The sequence below is a fragment of the Vicia villosa genome, linkage group LG4 (genome assembly GCF_029867415.1).
Source record: "Vicia villosa cultivar HV-30 ecotype Madison, WI linkage group LG4, Vvil1.0, whole genome shotgun sequence".
NCBI lineage: Eukaryota > Viridiplantae > Streptophyta > Magnoliopsida > Fabales > Fabaceae > Vicia > Vicia villosa.
The window spans coordinates 196,354,034-196,377,415 of NC_081183.1; the positions used below are offsets into that span (position 1 = coordinate 196,354,034).

Sequence of the window (23,382 nt, forward strand, 5' to 3'; positions counted from 1 at the left end):
TATATAATAGTAATTGATATTAAAGTAAGTTAACATATTTGAGACCGAAATTAATATTTTCTTTTTAAAAATTTCTTAGAAGGAAAAAAAATCGTACCTTATTAAAAAATATTAATTACATATTTTTGACTAATTTAATTCTACTATATTAAAAAAATATTTCATTAAATAATTTAATAACAAAAATTACACATTTAAATAGAGATAAATATATTTAAAAAATGAAAAAGTGAATGAAAATATAACTACAAGAGAAAATGAGATATACACTTAGTGTAAAAATTAGTAAATTTTAATTTACTAATATAACATGATTGAATAATTTATTTTTATTGATTAAACTATTAGTAAATTCTAATTATAACTCACTTGTTTTGCAAGTTAAGAAAAAAAAGAAGATAAGAATGATGCAATGGGATTTTATATAAAGAAGAAAAAAGTGGGACCCATTTTCACAATATTGTACGCCATTGGTCCCTCTATATAATATAAAACAAAATCTTGAACATTCCAAAGACAAACCCAATAAATCCAATTTTTTTTTCTCTGTTACTACACAATCTTGATTTTATGATTATGGGTGTTTGTGATATTGTGTTGAGTAATCTTACATTAATCTATGTGGCTGTAACGTTTTGTGTTAAAGGTTATGAGGTTTTAAATGGAGGAAGCTATGGTGGTGTGTTTGTGGTGATTGTTTCAACAACGTTAGTGGCTTTGATTCTGGTTGCAACCTTAACATGGGATTTGTCTCGTAAGTTTAACAAATGTATGTTTGTTGTCGACCAACAACAACGACAACCTCGTACCTTGTCGTACTGTAAAGGTGGAATCTGTTGGCATGGAGGGATGGATCGGTCGCCGGCTTCACAGATTCACTTCAAGATTCCTCATCATCTTCCTCATGTCATTTTGTAATATGATTTATTTAGTAAAGTTTTTTTAATTAATTTTGTCAAACAACATGTAAGTTGTTGTATATTTGTAACTTTATAATAATAATGAAAAATGTAAAGTTTGGTTTGTGGTTGATTTTGCTGGAATTTCCAGATTTAATTGTTTTTTAATGCATTGTTGTGAACCTTCTACTACAAGTCTAGATTTTTTATTTTTACTCATAAGCCAATGGTTTGTTATTTTGGTACATTGATTTATTCACTTTTTTTCTTTTTGTTAATGTTGGGTATCTTTTTGAACAACTTTTTTTGTCGATATTATGAATCAACTTTGAAAAAGACTAAAGTAATTAGGTACAAATATTTATGTAAGATAAATGATAATGAGCATCGGTTTAGTAGGTGCATAATGTGTAAGTTTGACTAGCTTACTCTGATGAGACAATTTTTTTTAAAATGCAAAACAATTGCAAAGATAATGTTACGCGAGAGAACAAGAATTGATATTCATCATGAAGATGAAAATGTGAAAGAAAGCGAGTTATGCAAACTTATTGTTTCACGAGAGAACAATAATTCATATTGATCGTGATGTTGAACTCTTGAAGCGGTGATGATGAACTCCGATACGGTTGCACGAGGTGAAATTACAAGGTTAACATTTTAACGCCCAAGTCGATTACAAAATCTAAGACGAGTGAAGTAAAAAATGGAGATCAGAACAATTGGACTCCCCCATTGGATCTTTGGTCGGTCAAGAATAACTATTCCCAAGATCGGTCGGGTGTTCGCTAGTCGAAAAATCTTTCAAAGTTGTAGCCGACATTTTGAAATCTTTCAAACTAGTGGCTGGCATCTTGTTATCACATTCGACCATAGGGAAAAGCCGGAAGGACATTGAGTAGTTACATAAGTAATAAGGACCAAGCACATTAAATGTCTTTCCCATCATTGAAATGTTTTGACGGTTTTTTGGGCGCATGACTTTAGACTTGCAAGTCAGGGCATGACATTTTTCTCTATGAGATTCGAGTGAACTTGAGTTTACTTGTTTCAAGGCAAAATCTGGCCATGGATTTGCAACTTTTTTGCATTCCTTTAATCTGGCCCTTTTCTCTATATAAAGGTCTCTTAACTTTTTGGAAGAACTTTTCATCACTTTTAGGAGTCAGTTTTCCTTGTGAGAGCAAGTTCCTTCCTTCTCATGAGAATTTTCTTGAGCCGTCTTATTCAGAATAGAGCTTTTCCATTTTGCCATTAATTTCTATTTTTCTTCCACCATATTCCACTTTCTCTGGGTACCTTTCTTATTTTTTAGCACTCAATATTTATTTTGTCATGACTCGTATAAATGATCATCCCATAAGTTTTTCTAATGATTTTTAGAGTATTTATTATTTCCCTTTAGTTAGAGCATAAACATCTTCTAGTTCATATTCACATCATCCAGTTAACTATCCTTCAAATTTAATCATTATAATTGTGTCTGGAAATTCTGAGTCAGAAAGGTTTTCTAGTGGTTCTCTTGATTGAGAAACTTCCTTTGACGAATCTTCTTTCGACACTCTACTTTCTGATGACGATGTTGGAGGTGATCGCACAATCAATTATGTGTCCGCTCTATTTGTAACTACATAAGATTTAGCCTTCATGCTTTAATTACGCCGGAGTTAAAAGTTGTTGCTTTGAACAGGGATGAAGTGCTCCAAATTTCATCAAGACTTGCCATATTATTTATGGTCGGGATCCAAGTGATATCGAGATTAAAGATCATTTGGAATGTGATACTCAACCTAAGGGTGTTGATTGGCTCAAACCCTTTGATATCTATTGGACTGATGAGATACCTCTGGAGAAAATATATAGCTAGTGGAACCGGTTGATCCGAGCAAGTATAGTTGGATGGACTATGAAATATTATGAGCTCATTCTACTCTAAATAGTATTGTAGTAATGATGATGGCTAATATCGAGGTAGGTAGTCTTTCTGATTGATTGGTTATCCCTGTGGAATCAGGCAAAAGGATACGTAGCAGCTTTGAGGAGTGCTTTGATCCTTTCTATGATTGCATGTTTTCCTAGATATGTACCCCCTTAAGAAATGCCTTGGTAACAAAGCTTCTTATAAATAATGTTAGTTTAAGGACTCTTGAATCATTTTTGCAGATGAAGTAGGTAAAGAAATGAAAGATCAAGATTGTTAACTTGAGTGTTGGCTATAATTTGATTCACTTCTCATCATATTATCTTATTTTTAAGAGATAGCAACCCATTTTCCTTCAAAATGCTACAATTTCAAGTAAATTTGCAATTTGGTTTAGAATTCAAAATCTGGATGATGATAACACCGGGTACAAGCAAACTAGAAAAAATGGAAAATACCATACATCCGGATAATCCTCTAAGGAGTCTAGTTTTTCGTCTTCCATCCTTTAGTCATGGCGGACTTGTTCTCGTGAGATAGGCCCTAGGGGGTAAAAATATTCCACTTGCTATAAACTAATTTTAAAAAATCCTTGTGCAATATAGTAACTCCTCCAATGACTCCATGTATTCCTCACAGAGGTCGTCTTCATCCCTCTCTACCTTTCTGAGACTCCTTCAAAGATGCCTCAAGCTCTTTTACCTTTTTTCGGGAATAATCCAGCATTCGATTTGATTCAGCGAAAGAGGCTCGTGTCGTAGATAGCAATTCTTGGGCAAAAACCAAGGCTTCATTATTTTTTGTCGCCTTTTGCATAAGAAACTTCACCTTTTCAAATAGCATGTAGGGATACTAAAAAAGCCCCATAAAGACCTATACTCCATAAATCAAGGTAGATGCCCCTTAAAGCTCTTACAACTATTGGTCTCGCTCAATAGTAAGAGCATTGATACGTTCTTAGAGTACTTCCTTGTGCATGCATATTACTCTTATCCTCGTTTGTCAATACCAAAGGCTCACATGACCAATGCCCAATATGTATAATTAACTAAGTCTGATGACTTCTCCTGACAAGCTTCTTCGAATTTGCTAAAGAAATAAAATTAATCTTTTTCAGTGATAGAAGACTGAAACTAACCATCCACATAATAGGGTGGACCAACAGGGTATGAGGTAACTCGGTTAGAACCGACGCAAAATTCCCTATGGAACTTGGACTTTTTAAATCTTGTGCTAGAGGTCAGATACGCTTATCGAGTGACCCCTCCGCGTGAATTTATTCGAGATTTGGACCAAGGTTTAGACTCCCTTCATCATCGAACTGTGACGAGCCCGGAGCATTCTCCATCATAACTTAGTCAGACAAATTTCATACTGTAAGTATAAGAGTGCGCCTAAGAGGGGGGGGGGTGAATTAGGTTTTTTAAAAATAATCGGTTTTATGAGAATGTTTTACTAACTTTTTTTTGTTAAGTGTTTGAAGGCTTTTGATGGTTTGTATCTTTATCTTGGTAATGGTGATGAAAGCGGTAAATGCAAAAAGATAAAGAACACAACGATATATACTGGTTCCCCTCACAAGTCGAGAGTACTCCAGTCCCCTTTCAAACACGAAAGAGATTTCACTATAGTTAGAATTATTGTACAAGCTTATGCCTACTATCTAACCTATAGGGTGATCAAAGGTTCTTAACACCTTTAAGATCAAAACAACACTAATGTGAATGAAGAACAATCCTCTTCAAACACAACACTTACTTCCAACAATCCTGGATAGTAAGGAAGAAATAATTTTTTGAATGATACAAGAATTTATGAAGATGAATAATATATCAATCTTGGATTGATCTTCCCTTTCAAGCATATAATTCCTTTTAATGATAAACAAGTGTTCAAAGGATGTATGATATGAAACTTTGGTATTTGAGTGAAAGTTGTATGAACAAAGTTTCAAATAAAAATGAAGTATGGACACTTGATGATTTTTGTGAAAGATATGGACACTTGAATTTTTTGAATTATTTGAATGAAAGAGGTGAAGAATAAAATATAAAAATCTGAAATATATAGCCTCTAAGACACCTTTACAAATGGTTATTTTGTATGGAAGGATGCAAGGATAAAAGATGAAGAGGTACCTTTTGAAGAAAGAAAAGAATTCTGAATTTTCAAAAAAATTCACGTGGGAACCGGTTCCCTTAAAACAGAACCCGGGTTCCCTATATCCAACGTTATAAAAATTTGAAAAAATGAACTGGGGAACCGGTTCCCAGAATGTGGAACTCGGTTCCTGGACATGGTGATGCGCAAATATGCTGGGCAGTGGGATCTGGGAACCGGTTCCTCCAATATGGAACTCGGTTCCCACATGTAAAAAATGCCAAAAACTTATTTTTAATGATTTGAATGCTTTTCTAATGACTTGCAAATATTATGGAACATGTATGAATGTTTGAGAACACTTGTTTATGCATTAAGAGAGTTGTATATTATATACCTTAATATCTTTGATCAATGAAGTTTAAACTCTTTTGAAATACTTGAATCTTTATGCTTTCATATGAATTGATCCATTCCTTTTGCAATTGAAATCTTGTCTTCATCAAAACCAAATTGTAGAAAGATTGTCTTCACATTCTCCCCCTTTTTGATGATGACAAAATACTTGAAATTGGTAGAATGGTGATGTTTCTTTAACATTTGGATCTTCTCCCCCTAAAACAAAGCTCCCCCTTAATATGATAATTGATGCTTTGCTTGAGTCCATTCTTTTATTGAAGATTTGCATATGATAATTGATGCTTTGTTTGAGTCCATTGTTTATTGAAGATTTGCTTGCTACAAATTGTTAGAGAAACATACAAACATACATGTATACATATATAGTATATATATAATTCTTCTCCCCCTTTGTCATTAGCAAAAAGGAATGGGAAAGAAGATGAAAGATAGAAAAAATATCATGTATGAGAATAGAAATAAAAGTTAACACATAGAAATAATGATTAAAAGAACACACCATAAGTCTTACAATATAGAAATTTAAACTTAATAAAACATAACATCGAAATTAAACCATAGTACAAACTAGAAATGCATAAACGAAATACGACATTAAACGGAAAATACATATAAATTGAAAGGAAACAAATTAGACACACAATGCTCATTCATCATCCATTCCATCAACTCCTTCATCATCTTGACCTTGGCCACCATTATCCTCTTGATTGGGTTGGTTATGGTATTGGAGGATTTGAGCAAATTGTTGGCGAAAAAAGGCATTCTCCGCTTGTTGTTCTTGATAGTGATTTGCAATGGTAGTTTCAATAGAACACAATTTGTTGAAGACTATATCCAAAGTAGCTCCTCCTTCCGGAATGGGTGGTGGAACATCATCATCCTTGTAAACAAAAGTTCCGTCCAAGGCTAAGACAATACCGGTATTCTTGAGAGCGGTTTTGTCATTAATCTCACATTCCCTTGGAGACATAGGTAAAGAAGGTTGATTTTTAAGGTTCACACCGGCAGCTTTCATGATATGTGTAATGGGTCTACTATAAGGTAAACCACCACTCAAATGTTGAAGCCTATGCATGTGGAGCAACATTGTGACAGCCCAATTGATTTGAATGTTATTCTTGACACCATAAAGCACTTGAACTTCTACCTCATTAACACGGGAGTGATTAGAATGTTTTGGGAGCAAAACATAGGCAATAATGAAGTGAAGCATTCTCTCATTTACCGGAAAATTTGATCCAAACATATTAAACTTTGAGGATAGAGGGTTTTGTTGTGTTATGGAAGCGGTTTGGGATGGTCGGATCATATCTAAAAAGCTTTGAGTTTTGCTAAAGCCTTCCCATTCGGGTGTATAACCGGCAACCAAAACTTGGCCGGTAGTAGGGAGACCTAAGCAATTACCAAAAGAAGCAACATCCATCCTAATAGTTTTGTTACGAACCGAAGAAGTGAGCATAATTTCTTCTAGGTTAGATAGATCATTACCAAACACAATAGTCAAATTATCATAGAACTCCTTAACCAAATCCGGATATATTTTGCCATAATCACTCACAAAATCATAAACCCCTTGATATCTTAGTTTTTCCGGAAATATAAAACTATGAGAAGGAAAGGTTTCAAGGTTACCATATTTTGAAATCAAGAGAGGCCTATTCCGAATGTTGAGCTTTGGATTCTTTGGAAGAGGTTGTTCATCGAAATCATTCCTTGCCTTTTTCTTTCCCTTGGATGCTCTTGATGAAGAAGCCATGGATGAAGCTTTTTGAGAGTTTAGGGTTTGAGAAGGGGATTTTCGGATTTGATTGTATGGAGAGTTTTGTGATATGAGTTTTGGATATGTGAGAGTATATATAGGAGATTGGATGAGTGGGTTTTAATTTTGGTGGAGTGAAAGGCTTGATTTAGTGGAGTTTTAATGGTAGTGGAGGAAGATTGAAGAAGATGAGTGGTGTAGTCAAGAGTGAGATGAATGAGTTTGAATGAGTTTGAATGTGAAATAATAGTAGGTTAAAGTTAGGTTGAATGGAGTGAATGAGAATGAGTTATGAGATATAATGACATAAATTCAAAATGGGACAAGTTATGACACATAGAGAAAAGAGAAGGGAACATAAAAGTAGAGTTATGACATATAGAAAGGAGAGAAAGAATCACATGTTTGAATAATATATCATATAAGAAGAAACAAAAAATAATCACATGTTTGAATAAAACAAAATTGAAATAAAAAAGATGTTGCTGCGCAGGAACCGGTTCCCCCTTTTGGGAACCCGGGTTCCAGACCCTAAAAAGGACTAAAAAATTGGCAGACGAACCTAGGAACCGGTTCCCACTTTTGGGAACCCGGGTTCCTTAACCAAAAAAGGCTAAAAATGCATAGAAAGAAGCATTTAACACATAGAAAACCATAGACATTATTGCTAGTATATATATATATATATATAAATAAAAGTATTAATCATATGTGTACCTTTATTTTTACCAAATGAAGAATCATATATCTTTTTCATCTAAAATTCCAAGTTCTCGCCGAATTTTGTAAAAAGGTTCTTTTGCGAGTGGTTTGGTGAAGATATCCGCAAGTTGGTTATGAGTATCCACAAATGTTACTTCGACATCTCCTTGAAGGACATGGTCTCGGAGAAAATGATGTCGAATGTCTATGTGTTTGGTTCTAGAATGCATGACCGGATTTTTTGTAATATTAATTGCACTTGTGTTGTCGCATCGAAGAGGAATGCATCCGAGATCAAGTCCGTAGTCACGAAGTTGTTGCTTAAGCCAAAGAATTTGTGCACAACAACTACCCGCTGCTATGTATTCTGCTTCGGCTGTGCTAAGAGCAACACATGCTTGCTTTTTACAAGCCCATGATACTAATGCATTTCCAAGAATGTGACAGGTACCACTTGTGCTTTTACGATCAGTTTTACAGCCTGCATAATCCGCGTCAGAATAACCAATTAAATTGCAAATACTACCTTTAGGATACCATAGGCCAACGTTGGTCGTTCCTTTGAGATACTTCATGATCCTTTTAACCGCCATAAGATGTGATTCCTTTGGATTTGCTTGAAAGCGAGCACAAAGGCAAACACTAAACATTATGTCAGGACGGCTTGCCGTCAAATATAATAAAGAACCAATCATACCTCGATATTTGGTAATATCAATTGGAGTACCGGATTCATCTTGATCAACATATGTACCGGAGCCCATTGGAGTATTCATTGCTTTGCAATTATCCATATCAAACTTCTTCAATAGTTCTTTACAATATTTGGATTGATTGATAAAGATTCCATCTTTGAGTTGCTTAATTTGTAGTCCAAGAAAGTAATTCATCTTTCCCATCATAGACATCTCGAATTCTCCTTGCATCATCAATGAGAATTCCTCACACATTTCTTTGTTAGTCGATCCAAAAATGATATCATCAACATAGACTTGAACCAATAAAGTGTTACTCTTGATTTTCTTAATGAACAAAGTTTTATCAACCTTACCCTTTTCGAAACCCTTTTCACACAAAAAATTGCTAAGTCTATCATACCATGCTCTAGGTGCTTGCTTTAATCCATAAAGAGCCTTTCTCAACTTAAAGACATGTGAAGGATTCTTGAAGTCTTCAAATCCCGGGGGTTGTTTGACATAGACTTCTTCATTGATGTAGCCATTCAAGAATGCGCTCTTGACGTCCATTTGATAAAGCTGAAAATTTAATGAACATGCATAAGCAAGTAAAAGACGAATAGCTTCTAACCTTGCAACCGGAGCAAATGTTTCTTCAAAGTCGATTCCTTCTTCTTGATTGTAACCTTGGGCCACCAATCTTGCTTTGTTTCGAACAATTATACCATTCTCATCAAGTTTGTTCTTAAACACCCATCGAGTACCTATGATGTGTTTGTTACTTGGTCTAGGAACAAGTTCCCAAACTTGATTTCTCTCGAATTGATTTAATTCTTCTTGCATTGCATTTATCCATTGATCATCTCCTAAGGCTTCATCAACTTTGGAAGGTTCAATTTGAGAAACAAAAGCCATGTGTAAGCAAGCATCTTTGAGATTTAATCTTGTTGCAACTCCTTGACTAATATCACCAATAACTTTATCAATAGGATGATCTCTATGAGTTCTCCATTCTTTTGGTAGATCATTGGTGTTTGATTCTTGTTGTACACTTTCTTGTTGAACACTTTCTTGTTGTACTTCCGGTGCCTTCTCAATTATATCATTTGAAAGTTCTTCCGGTGCCTTCACAATTGTATCATTTGACGGTTCTTCCGGGGGTAAATCTAAAGGATCATCATCATCACAAACAACTTCTTCCTCTTTGGAAGTGTTAGTCTCATCAAAAGATACATGCATGGATTCTTCAATAGTTAAGGTTCTTTTATTATAAATTCTATATGCTTTACTAGAAAGAGAATAACCAAGAAATATACCTTCGTCGGATTTCTCATCAAACTTACCAAGATTGTCTTTGTCATTGTTTAGAACAAAGCACTTGCATCCAAAAATGTGAAAATGAGCAATGTTTGGCTTTCTTCCTTTGAAGAGTTCATATGGAGTCTTCTTTAAGATAGGTCTAATGATTATTCGATTTCCAACATAACATGCCGTACTAACCGCATCCGCCCAAAAATATTTAGGAAGATTTGCATCACTAAGCATTGTTCTTGCAAGTTCCACTAGAAACCTATTTTTCCTTTCAACTACTCCATTTTGTTGTGGAGTTCTTGGTGCTGAAAAATTATGAGAGATACCATGTTCTTCACAAAATTCTTCAAACGATGCATTTTGAAACTCTCCACCATGATCACTTCTTATGGATACAATCTTTAATGTTTTTTCATTTTGGATTTGTTTTGCATACTTCTTAAAGGCTCTAAAAGCATCACTTTTCTGTACAAGAAACAAAGTCCAAGAATATCTAGAATAATCATCAACAATAACTAAAGCGTATACATTACCTCCGAAGCTTCTTGTCCTTGATGGACCAAATAGATCCATATGCAACAATTGAAGTGGTCTTGTTGTAGTTACCACATTCTTTGGTTTGAAAGATGATTTGGTTTGCTTTCCCTTTTGACATGCATCACATAGTTTATCTTTGACAAACTTTATCTTAGGTAAGCCAATAACAAGATCATGTTTGGTTAACTTATTTAAATGATCCATATGAATATGGGCTGCTCTTTTATGCCATAACCATGATTCATTATTGTTTACCAAAAGACATTTTACTTTCAAAGATAAATCATTTAAAGAAATCATAAAAATGTTATTAATTCTTGTACCTTTGAGTTTTACCTCATTGGTGACTTCATCGATGATCAAGCATTCTTTCTTAGTGAATTTGATCTTGAAGCCTTTGTCACAAAGTTGGCTAATGCTTAGAAGATTATGCTTTAGTCCTTCAACATAAAGAACATCTTCAATTGATGTGAAAGGTGGTGCACCAACTTTGCCTTTGCCAAGAATTCTTCCCTTATTGTTGTCTCCATAAGTGACAAAACCCTTGGCCTTTAACTTTAGATCTGAAAATTGGTTTAGGTCACCCGTCATATGCTTTGAACAACCACTATCTAGATACCATAGGTTTGAAGTGGTTTTCAAGCAAACCTACAAAACAAATTAAGTTTTGTTAGGTACCCAAATGGCTTTGGGTCCATCATAGTTAGTTCCTTTCTTCACCCATACATAATGTCCACTAGGAACACTAAAGTTCCTTACATAACAAGCATTGGGTGTGTGACCAATAATACCACAATAAAAACAAGTAGGTTCAAAGTTACTTCTATATCTAGGAGGATAAGATTTCTTTTGAACAAAGTTCTTCCTTTTAGGATAATGTTGCATTACTTTAGGCTTGATCACTTTCTCTTGAATTGGTTGGTTACTAGCCTTGACAAAGATAGTCTTGTTGGATGTTGGTTTATCAAATTTAGAGAAACCAAGTCCGCTCTTATCATTGGAGTATCTTTGTGTGCTAATAACATTTTCCAATCCAATTTGCCCTTTTTCATATCTTTCTAAAACACGTTTTAATTGGACAATTTGGAAGGAAAGTGATTCACAATTTTTGCATGCAACATTATCTTCTTGAATACTAATCATTTTTTCTTTGTCATTTTTATGTTCTTCTTCAATTATCTTAACCTTCTCTTCTAAAGATGATATTATCTTCTTTTGAGATGAGATAGTTTTATAGAGAATTTTACATTCATTTAACAATTCATTTATTGCACCTTGTGCACCATTATTAAAAAGAGAATCATCATAACTAACCTCGCCTTCTTCATCGTCAGAGTGGTGTGATGCCATTAGTGCTAGGTTTGCACTTTCGTCACTATCGGAGTCCGATGAGGAACTTACTTCATTATCTTCCCATGCTATGTAGGCCCTTTTCTTTTTGAATTCTTTCTTGCCTTTGAATCCATTATTCTTAGAAAGTTTTGGACACTCCGGCTTTATGTGTCCTTGTTTCCCACATTCATAGCATGTTACTTCTTGTGATGAAGTGGATGCTTCTTTGTCCTTATGCTTTGAGAATTTCTTCCTTTTGACAAAGTTAGCATTATCAATATTATTTTTATTACCAAAAAATTTGCCTAACCTTTTTACAAGAAGCATGAAGTTTTCATCTTCATCCGATGTATCTTTCATTTTTCTTTCCTTTGAATCTACTTTTAATGCAATGCCTTTGGATTTCTTCTCTAAGTTCTCATGCTTTTCCAATCTTCCAAGTTCTGTCTCATATTCTTGAAGTTTTCCAAATAGTGTTGCGGAAGTAAGTTTTGATAAATTCTTCTTTTCGGATATCGCCGTTACTTTTGGTTGCCACTCCCTTGTCAAAGATCTGAGCACTTTAAGATTAAGTTCTTCGGTAGTAAGAGTCTTACCAAGTGCCTTCAAGTGATTTGTCAAATGTACGAATCGTTTTTGCAAATCGAGAATAGTTTCTCCGGGCTTCATTCTAAACAGTTCGTACTCTTGGCTTAAAGTATTCAACCTTGATCTTTTAACTTCAGCGGTACCTTCATGAGTTTCTACAAGAGTATCCCAAATTTCCTTTGATGTTGTACATGTTGATACTCGGAAGAATTCATCCATACTAAGAGCACCATGAAGAAGACTGATCGCCTTTTTGTCAGCAAGAACCCTTTTTCTATCATTATCATCCCATGACGCTTTAGGTTTCTCCGATCCAACACCATTGACGACCGTTATAGGAACATGAGGACCTTGTTGGACAGCCTCCCAAACTTCTTCTCCTTGTGCTTCTAGATGAGCCTTCATTTGGATTTTCCAAAAGTCAAAATATTCACCACAAAACAATGGAGGCTTGTTGTTAGAACCACCATCTTTGAAAACCGGTCTTTGATTTGCGGAAGCCATTCTGGATCTTTAGGAACAAGTTACCTATAACTTGCTCTGATGCCAAATGTAAGTATAAGAGTGCGCCTAAGAGGGGGGGGTGAATTAGGTTTTTTAAAAATAATCGGTTTTATGAGAATGTTTTACTAACTTTTTTTTGTTAAGTGTTTGAAGGCTTTTGATGGTTTGTATCTTTATCTTGGTAATGGTGATGAAAGCGGTAAATGCAAAAAGATAAAGAACACAACGATATATACTGGTTCCCCTCACAAGTCGAGAGTACTCCAGTCCCCTTTCAAACACGAAAGAGATTTCACTATAGTTAGAATTATTGTACAAGCTTATGCCTACTATCTAACCTATAGGGTGATCAAAGGTTCTTAACACCTTTAAGATCAAAACAACACTAATGTGAATGAAGAACAATCCTCTTCAAACACAACACTTACTTCCAACAATCCTGGATAGTAAGGAAGAAATAATTTTTTGAATGATACAAGAATTTATGAAGATGAATAATATATCAATCTTGGATTGATCTTCCCTTTCAAGCATATAATTCCTTTTAATGATAAACAAGTGTTCAAAGGATGTATGATATGAAACTTTGGTATTTGAGTGAAAGTTGTATGAACAAAGTTTCAAATAAAAATGAAGTATGGACACTTGATGATTTTTGTGAAAGATATGGACACTTGAATTTTTTGAATTATTTGAATGAAAGAGGTGAAGAATAAAATATAAAAATCTGAAATATATAGCCTCTAAGACACCTTTACAAATGGTTATTTTGTATGGAAGGATGCAAGGATAAAAGATGAAGAGGTACCTTTTGAAGAAAGAAAAGAATTCTGAATTTTCAAAAAAATTCACGTGGGAACCGGTTCCCTTAAAACAGAACCCGGGTTCCCTATATCCAACGTTATAAAAATTTGAAAAAATGAACTGGGGAACCGGTTCCCAGAATGTGGAACTCGGTTCCTGGACATGGTGATGCGCAAATATGCTGGGCAGTGGGATCTGGGAACCGGTTCCTCCAATATGGAACTCGGTTCCCACATGTAAAAAATGCCAAAAACTTATTTTTAATGATTTGAATGCTTTTCTAATGACTTGCAAATATTATGGAACATGTATGAATGTTTGAGAACACTTGTTTATGCATTAAGAGAGTTGTATATTATATACCTTAATATCTTTGATCAATGAAGTTTAAACTCTTTTGAAATACTTGAATCTTTATGCTTTCATATGAATTGATCCATTCCTTTTGCAATTGAAATCTTGTCTTCATCAAAACCAAATTGTAGAAAGATTGTCTTCACACATACTTCCACCAACGCTCGAGTAGGCATGTCTTGGGTAACCAAACTAGTAAGGACCCTCGCTGTTGGAACCCCCCAGCGATCGGAATATTGGTAGCACCTAATAGAAGAGGGATAACACGGGGAGTCGTCCTCATTTGCTACACTGGTGTCTCACATTTCATCTTATTTGCAGGACAAGAACATACATGTTGCAGAAGGAATCACAAACAATAGTCGATAAAGAGAATAATCTCTAACTCACTTACCAAAACTAACCTTCCTAACATCTTTGAGCCAACCTCCAACACCAAGCGCTTCTCTATGAATCACTTTAGTTGCTTCTTTGCTGTCACATCAAGAGGCATGACGTTGCTGGCATAACCTAGATCCTCGAAAAGTACACCAGCTTCGTCTTCAAGAAAATTTCTTCTTGTAAACATAAGACCTAAACTCTGACAATAATTGGCTTTAGCACTAAAACTTAGATAATATGTACAAGCATTGGTAAGAAATTCCAGGGGTTTATGGAACATATTTTATGTGAGCTTCTTCGTAGATAGAGGTGACCAATAAAATTTGATCCTTGAAGTGTTTCACTTTATTCAAATAAACAATTGAACATTTAGGTGTATTGTCAAAGAGATATAAAGTACACACCCTTTTAAGAACAAGCTAAGCCATATTGAGTTTTAAAAAGGTGGAAAAGGAGCATCAGAGTTGGCACACTATTCTTATATTCGCACCAGTATTAGAATACCAATGAAAGAAAACTCACACTCATGAAGAAGAATGACGCGTATGTCATACTTAGTGTACACACTCTTATCTTCCTCAAGAACAAATACTCCTCAGACAAGCGGAGGCCCCACCGAGGTCAAAGCTTGATCCAAACCACCTTTAGAGACGAAAGTAGAGGTGGTGTCCAACGTCTTCTAATTCACCCACACCGAGGAAGAGTCACCCCTTTTCCTTATGAAGCATAATAGGTCGAATCTCCATTCCAAAGAATATTGTCAACATATAAAAGGAAAATATGAAGAAATAGGGTAATACACATGCAACATTAAAGTTTCAACAGTCCATTATAAAATTCCAATAACAAAATTTCGAACATTAGATATATTAGGAAGATACTATCTAAAAACCTAACACAAAAGAAAGCTAAAGCAAGAAAAAAGGTACAGGCTTTACTGACGCGCACTAGTCAAGATTTGATTTAAGACAATTCAAATAACTAGAGTACCCTGAGGTAGAGGAAGCATCATTACTGACCAGCGTAGAGACACGCGTCATAGACTTCAAACAAAATATTACTGATTTTAAGGAAGACATTTAATATGATTGTTCCCAATGATAATGAAGTCTCATCAAAGCTCTTCACCTACTCGGGTCAAGCATTCAAGCTAGGGCGTACACGACATACCATTTCCCTCCAAAACATAGCCCAAGGCTTTGGGGAAACTATTTTGGATCGTTCGCAAGGCCAAAGCAAAAGGCCAACAAGCACCACCAAGTGGTAAATCGCGTGAAACAATTGATCTCTCATTCATCTAGGAACGGGCAATTCTGCCCTCCAAACATGTCTATCACCATCTGATTAGATCTAACAACTACCCACACAATGTGCCTTACCTCATACACACGATTTTAACCGCTCTCACTGTATAAGGAGAAAAGCGCAAAATTTCATATACTCAAATTTATTCTCACTCTCACATTAATTTAATTTTTTCACTTAGGCGTTGGAGTACTAACTTTGCAGGTCTGTCCACTCTCTTTCACACCGAAAACTTGCTTCACCATGAAAATATATTTCACCGTTGCATTGAACATTCTAGTTCCATAACAGAACTATTCAAAAAAATATTCCCAACAAATTTTAATTAAATATTTCTTATTCATAAGCGAATACCATACTATTTTGAATAATTTTCAAATAAAATATCACATCTTTTAAGCTATACTTGTCCAAAGTATATATTTTATATTATTTAAAAGATGATAAAAATACCTAAAACTCTATTGTTTATATAAAATTTAAATTCAACATCTAACATAGTAAAATATATGTTATATGCTTAAAGATATAATATTGCATTATTTGTTCGTATTACTTACTTTTGTGATAATATCTTAAACTATAAATATTATTTCGAGATGAATTTGTTTTATATAAAGTTGGAAATATTATCTATCATTCTTATGAATATTATAAACATAAATAAAATTATTTTAATTGTCATATTATTACTCAATTTTATTTTATGTTTTCTTCTTCTTCTACCTATAGAGTTCACTAACAAACATAAAACACGAGACTTTTGAGACTTTTTCTTTTATAAAAAAATGTTAATTGGGCCGAGTTCGAGTTATCGAGCTAAACTGAATTGCTCATAAATTTTGATCGAGTTGAGTTTGAGAAAAAAAATCGTGATAATCTCACATTGAATTTCAAATTGAATCAATTCTTAATCTCACATAATAAAAATTAAAAAATGTCCATTTCCGTTAAAATTGAAAATCTGCAGGTACAATAAAAAAAGCTGTTATAATATTTTTAAATGTTATAATATTTTCTACCAATTTTTATTCCGTAAGAATACTTTAAATTTTTATATTTCATGTGAATTTACTTGCAATTTTGTAATAGTATCCGGAAGTTAACACATTTAATTATTTTTTAACTGAAATTATACAAATAGGCAAGAGTATTTTTAGAAGTTGAAAGGGTTTAGGAGAAATCCGAAATTTAAAACATTGGAAAGGAGTTTTTGAATTCTATTTTACACCATTCCAATGTATGGCAATTCTAATTATTTATTTTAAATTTATGATAAAACTACTTATGTTTTTCTTCAAATCACTATGAGACTCTTCGTAGTTTGAAACTAATCGTAATCAGAGTTTTTGACACTGATTCCACACAACTTTGACCCTTTAAACTGACTATGAGACCAATTCTAAGTTTAGTTGATTGACCAAAATTTTATGTAGTCTTTTTTTTTAATAAAAAAATTGCTATCATAGTTTAGTTAAAATAAAAAATGCTTCTACATTGCATCAATTAATCTGATAGCTAAATAACACCATAGTCCAAAAACTTATGCCAAAGAAAAAAAAAAACATTTAGTTATACACACAAGGGAAACCAGGGGTAGCAATAATTCATTCGACATGAAACCAAAGCATACTCAAAGATCATGAATTGTCCAGAACAATTTGTCCCAAGTTAGGTTGTAATTTATATAAGAAAAGTTTTGAACAAAAAGCTTTCTCTTTACAGGTTATTGCTTTGATAATGAAAACTCACTAAAATCAACTAAATTTGTGGCCATGTACTCAAGTACCACTGATGGTGATAAACATGATACTGTGCCTATAATTTCTTTGACATGAAACACAAATTACAGCTACATATGACAAGCTTTCTATGCCTGTGCTGGTTTTCTATGAAAATGCAGGAAAAGAAAAGAAGAAAAAAGAAACAGAAATAAAGCCTAGATTTTTTTTCCTTTGCCAATAAATATATGAATCATATAATATCCATCACCCTCCACCTTTTTATTGGTTCTTGTTCTTTTCTTAACAAGGGATTTCAATGGATTGGCTATAATATAAACTTCAATTGATAGGCTATAGCTATGAACAGATCAGAAGAGACAAAAACATATATTTAGAACCTACTTCCACGGTGGTTGCTGATGTTTGTAGCCGAACGGATAGGTTTCCCAGCAGCTACCATCTGGCTCTTTTCTTTTCCCACCAACCCCTGAACTTGAGGACTGTTGAAGGGTCCTATCCTCCATAGGTCTGCTCTGACCCGGAAAGAAAAACGGCCTTGCAGCTAATGCTTCTCTATTCCCGCCATCGATCAAGAAGCCAGAGTTAAGATCGAAGTTGGGACGGGAAGGTCCAACACCATTTAGACCAAGCTGTGTACCGTTCATACTCATGATATATGGGGGCTGAGAGTATGATGACAGGACGGTTGAGGAAGATCCCCCAACTTGAGGCACAACCGGAGCTCCTCTTGAGTCCACCATGTATGGAATTGTGCCACCTGAACCATACCCGGCTGACGAATAAGACAGAGGGGGCATTGATGTCAGTCCGTTGTATCCCAGAAAAGATGAATGATTGTAGGATACTGCAGGGCCCATTCCTGAAACTCCAGCTGCTCCTGGCATCATCGTAAGATCTATTGCCGGCTCAACAGCCTTGCCATTTGACAAAGACCAAAATTGAGGAACATGTTCTCTTCTACCAACTTCCACCTTGGCACCCATTATAGATATTGCAGGGACATCTGATTTGGAAAGTCCATATGCTTCAATACTTGAAGAAGATTTTGTAGGCCCTTGGTCCACCAAATCAGTTTGAAAGTATGGTCTATCATTCAAATCAATGTTTCGAATTGAAGGCTGCATTGACGACGATGATGATGCAGGTGATGGGCTCCAATAACCGTTTCTTCCGAAAAAGAGCTGCCCCTCCATCCTCTGATCTGAAGGTTGGGCATCACCATCATCACCGGCACTGTTCAAATCTAGTTCAAACCTCTTAAATCTTTTAGGGCTATGTTCCACTGATGATTGCCCAGAAGGCAGGCCTGAAGATTCGCCAATTTGTTTTACTAATTCTTCTTCACCCCCAGCCTCATTCAAATCAAAATCAAGAAAAGCATGCCTCTGTTTGGAAATATCAGAGTTCCCACCAGCAGAAACATTCTTCTGATTATCAGAATTTTTACGAGGTGATGCAGGACGAAAGGCACTGGTGGCAGCCGACCCTTTCCAACCAAGTGTTCCTTCAAACTGTAAAGGGGCTGTTGGCAATACTGAAGTCTGTGCAGGTTTTGAAGCAGAGACAACAGGTATTGGTGTTGCAGATATGGTATTTGCAGAAACATTCATATCATCAGAACCATATTCTTCATTAAGATCAAAGGTGCAAAGGCTTTTCTCTGAATTACCTCCTGGATCTTGAGCTGCCTCAGTCAACTGCGAGGACTCCAAGTCAGGGAGGCATTCTGGCTCAACCATGATATCATCTGAAATACTCATACGCTTCTCCTCAGGACATGCTTCAGCAGAGTTGCTTTGTCTGGATGACACCTCCTCGGGTAAGGCACAAGCAAGGTCAACATCTTTGGCAGTAGAATCTGGGCTGCCAGCTTCTGAGATTTTCTCTGAAGAAGCATCATTGACTTCTCTTTCGATTTCCTGAGCAACCTGTCGAGCGACTTGTAAAGCATCAACAATACCATAATCAAGTTCAAGTTCAGAATTCTTGTTAACAGTGTTAGGGCTTCTGGAACCTTTGCTCTGTTTTGAGGAACCAGAACTATTTGAGGTATCATCATCTTGATCAGAAACTTGGACCTCGTCTTCCTTTACAGTTCTAGCATATTCTCTATCAACTTCCATGTCAGAACTCTTGTCAATAAGGTTGGGGCTAGTGGGATCTTTTCTTTGCTTAAACGAATCAGCACTGTTTGAGATGTCTTCACCTTGACTAGAAACTTGGCTCTTGCTTTCTTCCTTTACTGACGCTTTGGATGGCTGTGTATTGCTAGAATTTGTGGGTCTGGCATCATCCACCACATTCATTCTATCAGAGGCAGGTGTTCTCATGATACAAGGAACTATTACTCCATCACACATTCCCTCTTCATTGTTTTTAGCACTGCGTTCTAAAGAAGATTCAGGACTTATTGATGCAGGCACAGGCTTAACTGGTGCTTCGATGGCGCCAACAGAAACAGGCTCGGGCGTTGGATTTATTGGTGCTCCTAATTTTTCTGGAGGGCCATTATCATTGAGCTCTTGCTTCTCCTTCATGGATAAGTCACTTAACTGTAAATCATCCGGTTGTTCTCTGAAACCTCCTTGTTTCAGTACAGGTATGTTAGAGATCCCAGCTGATGTCAACTCACCTTCACTTATGGGAGCATTTTCTTGAACAGTAGCAAGATGGTTAGATCTCTCTTTGATATCTTCACAATCCAAACTTACAGAGGATCGGTGTGCACTGTCTGAACTCTCTTTCTGTACACTAGCAACCTTATCTGCTACCTGAGTATCCGAGCTTCTCAATATAGACTTCTCACCCTCTTCAAGTCGCGAGACATGGTCATTCTCATTACTAGCCCCGTTCACTGAAGTCAACTGACCTTCCTCCTTGATATTCTTATCACTCACATGGTTTCTTTGACCAGTATCCATATCATGAGATTCAGCATCTCCATTTCCCACTCCTTTCCACTTGTCAAATAATAATCTTGCTCTATCTTGAATCTTAGAGCTCTGATGAACAAGCAGGTTACTTGCAGTGGCCCAAATTTCTGATGAAATTGTCTTTCCGCTGTCTAGATATAGCTTTTCAACTGCTCCTAACATTGCAGTAACTGACTCTTCAATGAAGACATCATTTGTATCAGCGCCAACTTTTTGAGCATCATTTAACCATCTATTGATGAACCATAGTCCATCTAATTGAATAAAAAGGTCAAGGCAGTCTTTACTCTCTGTAGCAGCAATAGTGCTTGCAACAGAAGCCCACTGTCTCATTGCATCACCAGTGTTTTTCACAATACTGTCTTGATCCTTCTTCATAATAGAGATCAACTCCTGCACTCGAGAAGGCGCTGTGAGACCATCTTTCATCTCAGTCAAGGTAAAGAAATCTTCGAGAGTCATATTGTGTCACATAAGCTTTCTCAATGTGTGAAGCTGCCCTTTTGTCACACCGGAGAACTTTTTCCTGCATCAATAATATTTTGGGATTTAAGTGAAAAATATCATATAAAGAATATATACACTGGGATTTTTTATCACTCTACTTTTTGCAAAAGACCAGTGTTGTCCCATATCCGCCATGGTGGCACTATGGTGGATATACATGGCAGTTTTAGGGCTCGCCACAATGATAAATATCAACTGATATTGCAGGTTTTTCTGCCATAAAGCAATAGCAGTGCCGCAAAGCGGCGGGTATGGCAGGATTTTGGCTCTCTTCCATCGACAACACTAAGAACAAGTACAGATAGCATTGATGATAGTCTAAAGACACCAGAAATAACATAAAGTAGTAAATAACAAAGGGTAAACAACAGCTAAAACTACAGAAGGTCCTCAATTAAAGTCTAGTAGAATATAACAGAAACAAGAGACAGAAAAAGATTCAAAGTGAGGGATAATGGCCACAAAACAAGATAAAAATAAGAAAAGCATTTCAATATCCAGACCTAACAAATTACTACCATCCTATAGCATATTGAAATACCAAACAAATACTTGCCCCTGGAACCTAGTCTGTAAGCCTACATGATCAATGCCTTAAAAGAAATTGTCAACTACAAATACTTGCAGATTCACTCATGAAAATCATTTACTAACATAAGAATCTCTGGCACATTATATACTATAGTTTTCTATAAATTTTGCTCTAAATTGTAAGGGTGCTCACTGACAACCTGTCATATCGTAAATTAGTTATACCTTATAAAGAGAAAATGAGTTTTCAGAAGATAAAATGTAAGCAAGTGGTCACTTCTAATTCAAAACTATATAATTCTACACACAAAAATTCTCAAAATCAGCCTTTTGCAGTGACAGCAGAGAAGCATTTTGATATCTATAATGATAAGATTGATTATAAATCATCCCAACTGCAGAATCTTATCTTAGTTCTAATTAACATTAATGACATTTATTTCAATTGAATGTAGAATTCTACTCCCATCCCAGGATTCTCTGTTTTATTATAACTTATTTTTATTCCATTTTATAGTTTTTCAAACAGATTTAGATTAATAAGATAAGGGTGGAATTAATGAGCACAAGTTTGGAAGATCAATCTATAATTGTTTTCAGTATCGGTTCAACCTATGAGCTAGCAAACACAAACTACCCAATATTAAACAACATTGGAAAAATCAAGTCCAATGTTGACGAGTGACAAAGATAACCAAATCTTCAGATGAAAAAAAACTAAACCTTAACCTAAATCTTTCAGCAATAAGATTAACAATCACTTCAAGAGCAGGTATCAAGTCACAATAAAATAATGAAAAGGTGGCAACTTTCCAATCAAGATCACTGAATCAATATCACAACAGCCAAATCAGAATCAAATTCAAAACCATAATCCCAAACAAAATTGCAATAATTTAACTCAAATTAAACCTAACAAACAAATCATGATTAAGAACAAATTCAAAACTAAAAAAGCACAACCTAATAGCAATCTTAATTTTCAACCAAAAGTAACATATGCAAAAGGGGGGAAATATTACCAATTACAAAACCCTAAATTTGATGTATAATAGAAGATAACAGAAACCCTAAAAAAACAAAAAAAAATCATTGTTGTATCGAAATGTAAAAAGGAATGAAGTTATTAATCAACAAAAAAATCACAATGAAAACGCAAAGATGTGTAAGAGAAACGTAAATCAGAAAAGTGAAAATAAAATAGAGGTAGAGAAAGAGTGGAGTTTGATTTTACCTTGACGAAATCGAAACCCTAGGTATGGTGGAGGTGGGAAAAGGAAGAATTGGAGAGTGTTAGGTTTTAGAAGAATTCTAGAATGTTGTGAGTGAAATTAGTGTTTTGTGTGTTATAAGAATGTTGGAAGAAGAATGAAGAAGAGAAAGAGGAACGAAGAAACAACGTTATTAGTTGTTGTTGATGATATTGGAAAATACTAATAATAATATTCGATTTTGGTTTTGATTTGATTTGATTTATTTGTTTGTGTGAATTTCCTCTTTGGTTTAAGTTGGGCATTAACACGTGCGACGCCATAAGTTGTTTGTGAATGATGTGATGTGGGCTTTTCATTCATTTCATATCTATACCGTATATTATGAGAATCAATTCAACTATTTACTTATATTTAAATTCATATTGTAATTATTTTTATAATTTTTTTTGGTGTTTTTATTGATGTTGATAAAAAAATATATGGTCATATATTTGATGATAAATATGAAAGATGTGATTTTATTGTTAGGCAATGTTTGGATGGATTGATGTAACACAACGGAACGGATAATAGAATATGGCTGCGTGGGAATAAAATATAAATTTCACTTTATTGTTTGGTTACTTTATTTAAAATGTTTTGTTTTATTTCATACACTCCAAATTGAATAGAATAAAAAATGAAAAATTGAATGTAATAGGATGAAATACATTTTATCATGTCCCGCTTTATTCCATCATCTTTTTACTAATTCAAACAATATAACATAATATTTCTATTTCATTCTGCTTCACTCTATCGTGTTTCATCAATCCAAACATTACCTTAAGAATTTAGATGTTTATTATAAGAATT

At 34.9% G+C, this 23,382-nt stretch overlaps 2 protein-coding genes across 2 annotated transcripts; one reads left to right on the top strand and one right to left on the bottom strand.

Moving 5' to 3' along the window:
* The first annotated feature begins 576 nt into the window (after positions 1 to 576).
* Positions 577 to 918, top strand: LOC131598648 (uncharacterized). The gene has a single exon (XM_058871229.1). It carries the CDS (start codon positions 577 to 579, stop codon positions 916 to 918), a length of 342 nt encoding a protein of 113 aa, XP_058727212.1.
* Positions 919 to 17,520: 16,602 nt separating this feature from the next.
* Positions 17,521 to 22,783, bottom strand: LOC131596682 (uncharacterized). The gene is made up of 2 exons (XM_058869409.1): positions 22,548 to 22,783; positions 17,521 to 20,801 (listed from the first exon to the last, which is right to left on the bottom strand). Exon 2 carries the CDS (start codon positions 20,735 to 20,737, stop codon positions 17,720 to 17,722), a length of 3,018 nt encoding a protein of 1,005 aa, XP_058725392.1. The 5' UTR covers positions 20,738 to 20,801; positions 22,548 to 22,783; the 3' UTR covers positions 17,521 to 17,719.
* Between the last annotated feature and the right edge of the window lie 599 nt (positions 22,784 to 23,382).